Source organism: Papilio polytes, unplaced genomic scaffold, assembly GCF_000836215.1.
Source record: "Papilio polytes unplaced genomic scaffold, Ppol_1.0 DF822289.1, whole genome shotgun sequence".
Classification (NCBI taxonomy): Eukaryota; Metazoa; Arthropoda; class Insecta; order Lepidoptera; family Papilionidae; genus Papilio; species Papilio polytes.
This window is the reverse complement of record NW_013526915.1, coordinates 953682-959362: the sequence shown is the minus strand read 5'-3', so window position 1 is coordinate 959362 and position 5681 is coordinate 953682. Positions and strand designations below refer to the sequence as shown.

General features: G+C 30.9%; 1 protein-coding gene across 1 annotated transcript in view; it reads right to left on the bottom strand.

The window, feature by feature from the left end:
- Window positions 1-5681, bottom strand: part of LOC106106175 (deleted in malignant brain tumors 1 protein-like) — a 169750-nt gene that overhangs the window by 119444 nt on the left and 44625 nt on the right. The window contains exon 2 of the mRNA XM_013286721.1: window positions 2153-2214. Within this exon, the coding sequence (XP_013142175.1) occupies window positions 2153-2179 (27 nt within the window). The 5' untranslated portion in view covers window positions 2180-2214. The remainder of the gene's footprint in view (window positions 1-2152; window positions 2215-5681) is intronic.

Sequence of the window (5681 nt, the reverse complement as noted above, 5' to 3'; positions counted from 1 at the left end):
CATAACATGTCCATACCACGCTAACCTTTTGCTTCTCAATTGATTACTTATTGATTACTATTAACTTTACCTACATTGTTATGAAACACTTTTAACTTTGATATATTCTAAATACGGCTATATAATAAACTGCTACCACGACTTTTGTTAATCAACTAGAAACTCTCATAACATACGCAATCTAATTCTATCAATATAACCAACAGAGTTTGTTATGCAATATCTAGATTAATTATTCTGTCAACAAAATAGTCTCAATGTTTAATTACCAAACCAATAGCAACACTTTAGTTTGATATAGCGAGGCGAGCTAGTTCCAGCATTCACCGAATCCGGGTTCGTTCCAATTAAAGTTCTAAAATTTCGTCGGTTTCGAGATTATTTCAGAATAATAGTACAACAGGGAAATTCATAACAAACAGTGCAACCATTTGCGGAAAGCGTATAATCTCTGCAACAAGCTTTATGAGGATAATTACTAGATATTCATGACCCTTGGCGATGGTATAACGCGCCAGAGAAAGTGGTATCATATTAGAATGCTAAATAGTATTGTGTATTAACGTTATAAAGGAAATGTTGGCAATTTTAATGCAAAGATAAATTAAAATAAACTTCTAATTAAACTTTTGGAACGTAAAATTATCTCATATTTATCATACTTAATACTATTATTATATATGCGAAAGTTTATATGATTAGACGGATGTTTGTTGCTATGTTTCTCTCAAACTGCTAAACGGATTTCGACTAAATTTGACACACTGGAACAATAGACTATTTATAATTTGTTTATTCCCGCAAAGGGGCGCTTTCAAAATAGCTAATACAACTTATTGAATAGATTAGTTTATGTAAGACTAGCTGTTGCTCGAGACTTCTTTCACGTGAAATAAAAAAATAATAGAAAACATAGCCTATGTTACTCACTCATGACGTAGCTTTTCAATGGTGAAAGATTTTAAATCGGCCCCGTAGTTGTTTATTTATTTTAATACATACATAAATACAAATCTTTTTACTTAATATTGGTATAGATACCGGTAAAATTGCCCCCTGTATCATAAACTGAACCATGTTATAGTAGTTTAGGGGAGGCTGAAAACCAGCGCGGTCTTCAGTGACAAGCTGGAGGCCGCATCAGCTGAGCCTTTTCCTTTTGACCAAGAATTTGTATATTTATTTTTATTTAATTAATAATTGTAAGTTGTGTTCTTTTAATTTTCTTTTGGTCAATAAATGGTGTTTTATTATTTATTTTATTTTATTATTAAATTATGTTTATGTAAGAATTTTTCTAATAATCAAAACATAAGTCAATTGTAAGTACAGTGCAAAGGATGAACTAGATATAATTAATGGGCAATTGTATTCAATGCTCGCATAGCATTGTTAAAAATCTATTGTGTGTTTCTCATAATATCCGTGCAGTTTATTTTACTCTGTACAATATGTTTCAAGTAATCCAAGTATAGAGTTGGCATACTTAGTTCTGAATATTGCCAAGAGTAAGAAAGGCTTATACTAAAATTGCAGTCGAATGTCCCAAGCAATTCCAAGACGGAAACGTTACATTATAACTAATTTTCTTTATTTATTTTTCAATGAGGAAAATTGTTTTCTTAGAAGTGAACCTTACGTTGTTATAATTTTGAAATAATTTCAATTTAGTTTACAAATATCTAAAAAAATTGCTAATGTTTTTGTCACACAAAAAATCCTTACAAATGAGTAACTAAATGGCAATAAGTAAATATTCCGCTAAATACAAAAATATAGTTTTCATTCCAAACTTCAAAATTCAGTAAATTAAAAGAATTTTCACATTCAAGACGTTTCTTTTAAGTCCTTAACTAAAAGTGGACGAGAATAATCAAATTTCTTTCTACTCTCATCTGTTAGAGAAACAAAATTACACAGAGACCACTTAAAATAATTTTTATTTCGTCTCCATGAAATGATACATTTAATACTTAAATTTGAATTTTTTTTTTATTTTTTCACTATCTTTTATAATTTAAATAACAACTTACTATCCTTGATATTCCTTAGGGTTACTTAAATTTTCCATTAAACATGAGAACAACAATTATCTTTAGACAGGAACTAAATGAGGCAATAAGAAGATAAGAATATAATTGAAAACACAAACCTTCATTGCACTTTTACTCCGGTCCATTGCTTGTCTCCATGACTACATATGCTTCGAAGAACCTGTACAAAAAAGGATCAAATAAATCATTGAAATATAATAAAGTTAAAATATTAACACTTGCTACATTTATATAATTTTACAATTTCATATTGAAACCTCTTTTCATAAGGTAGTTTGATTTGTGCGACCTATGATTTATGAGACCGGAATAACGGCTCAATTTTCTTGATTTATTGTCCGTTTGAACACAATTCACTATGCGGTATTTATAAATCAAATTCCTTCACTTCTAAGACAATAGTTCGGGGAACGTTAATATTTGATCCCATTATCTTATGACCCCAACAAACGTTCAGTTCTTTCTGATGAGTTGATTTGTTCAGTTAAAACTGCGTGAGTAGGTAACATTTTAACTTACAGTTGGTCTTTTTAATAAAGTTTTGCATTGTCACAGTTTTAACTGAGGAGTTCTACTGTTCAATTAAAAATGTCATTTACAACAGAGCTTATGTGGTCTTTACAAGATTGTAATAATTTAGAAAACATATATTTGCTAGATGCAATAAATACCTATATAATTCTGACATAAAATAATATATAGGTCTAATCATTTAGATCTTTTTGAACTTTACTTGGATATTAAGTTAAAATTATGATTACAAAAATTTTAATGGAACAATATAATGCATCATTTTATGACTTATCAAAAAATATTATCGCCACTAATTGCAACAATTTGATAACAATAATGGACACTGAAACTGGCGTAATCAGGGAAGTAATCAAGAAAATTACGTCACGTCAACCAAATAATATTTCAGTTCACAATGGGCACTGTAATAACTTGTACTAATGATCCATCGTTTGCCATTAATAATTTCTTTGTGAATACATTTTATTATAACCCCTTTTTGTTACAAGACTTTAAATTATTACAATCATTGCTCAGTGAAAATTACCCTTAATTTAGTTTATTTTAATTAAACACAAAACGTTTTTGATATTGATAATAGCGTAACTTCTATAACATAGAAAGAAACATATTAATATGGTGACTGACTTCTTAAAAGGAGGTTATGGTTTAGGTCCTTTATATGAGGTTTTAGGAGACTGACATGACCCAACGAACCAAAGTACCTTTTAAAATAAAGAGAAAAAAAAGGGGTACTCAATTCGTCTGAATTTTTTTTAAACGTGTGCAAACTCTAGATTTAACTTACGTTAGATTTTTCCACAAATGACTTCCTTCAAAATATAGACGGACGGCCATATTAACAATACTTGTGAATTACTTTAAAATACACAAACTGAACTCCAATGGGACAATGCAAATATATCAAACGTTCCGTTGTGATGACTAGTAAATGAGAATGAAAAAAACTAAATGAGTTATTATTATTATTATTATTATTAGTAAAACACTGAGCTTGTTGGCGACTGAGCGCCGAGACTGCAATTGAGCGCCCGAGTCACTCCTTGCAGTATATTTTATAAAACTACCCCCCATTATTCCTTTATTTTCCTAACAATATTGTTGTTTTAAAAAAAGATAAATGTAATGATAAATAGCACAGATTAACAAATAACTTTTGAAGTACAATCTAAGTTACTTTAACTTATTCCATACTTATTTAACTAACTTCTTATATTCATTTTTTCACTTTAAACTTCTGTTTTCCGTATATCAAAATCCATTTTCCGGAATCTTTGTTAATTAAAGTCATTGAAAAGTGAAAACCCGCGTCTCCGAGCGCCTTTTTAAATATTTACCTTAGCACCCAATTAACATCCTAGCAATGCAGCTCTTTCCTTCTAAAGTACAACGTATTTGACCATCTCGCTTCCACGCGGACATGAAAAATCTAACCTTTGCGCCAAGTTAACAGCTAAAGTTAATTCAATTTTGTGACTTTGCCTAAAAATGAACGAATAAATTATATCTAAAAATGTACATAATATTTACTGGGTATAATTACTAGGCGATGTCTGTCAAAGATTTTCTAAACTTTTTTTCTAAATTGTATTGAAATGAGTTAGTTTAATATACAGGATGTTATACAGGATGTCCGAAAAAGACGTGGACAACTAAATACCATAGATTCTTTGGTCTAAAATATGACGATTATACCCAACTTACCTTTAATCGTAAATCTAGAATCGGAGACTTATTTCGATTTTTCATATAAAAATGGGATATGACTAGAATTAATTGTTTTTTAGGTATATTAACATCCGGTACAAAGTCTGCTAGTACTCGATTTGATTAATTTATAATTACTAGTTACGTGACGAGCTCTAAGGCAAGTGTAGGCATCATTCAGTTCGGTGCGATCGCGTGCTCGCCGATACTGAATGAGGTAGGCTATGTTACAAAAGCTTGGATGTTATCGACCTTTAGCCAATTATGGTTAAAACAAGGCAATTAAACTTAACACCATACTTTGAGGTTTTTAATGATGTTTTAACTATATTTTACGAAGCGAACATTTATAATAAAAAATCTAAGTTACCTCTACGTTGGTTGCTTCTAACTCAACATTTGCTCTATAGAAATAGCTCTATAGTAAGTTTATTTCTGTTACGACAATCTTTTCGATTGCAGTTGTTAGTTGTTCAAGATTAAAGTTTGAACTTTAAAAGCAGTGAAAACACTAAACACATTGCAACAATAATTTAAAACGAAAACAGGCTTCCGACAGCTAGTGTAATTTAAGCGACGCAATCCAACCGACAATGCATTGTGCAGGTTTTCAAAGAACCTAGCCGGTGAGAATAATGGTTTCATACGGCTTCAAAAGGATTTAAAAAAAAAAGTGAAATGATGAATATTTTAATACAAGCTGTAAACCCTTTTTTTATTCCGACATAAGGGAAATACAACAAAAGCGAAATACAACGGAACTTTAAGAGTCCTTAAGAGATATGTTCGATATTTATTGACAACTAGCTTTCGCCCGCGACTCCGTCCGGGTGGAATTAAAAAACAAACAAAAGTGAGTATCCTACGTATTCTTCAAGACAGATATCCATTTAGCCGTTCAGGCTACAAACTCCAACAAATGTCCATCCATCCATTTCAACTTTCGCATTTATATTACTTCCTAAGATTTATTTAGACTTATGTTTAACTGTGGTTGTTAAAGACATATTCCTACTTGTTAATGTGTTTTATTGTACAATACAATTTTATTGTACAATACAATTTTATTATACTACAAAACATTTGTACAGCCCTAAACTATATTAGAATATACAAAAATAATAAATAAAACAAATTATTGGAACCACAATGACAAAAATACATTACTCGTTTATAGCATGATGCAGATTGAAGGCCAAAAGTAGTGTCTATTTTAGAAACAAAAAACTGATAGGAAGGGTCAGCGCGAGTTAGAGTTGATAGGCTGGCAGGCGACGATGCAGGACAGACCACGTCGTTCTCTCGTGTCGGAGGCCAAGACCCACTTTGGGTCGCTGCGCCAACGCAGTAAGTAAGTAAGTAAACTAAAACCGGAGGCCTAACTTT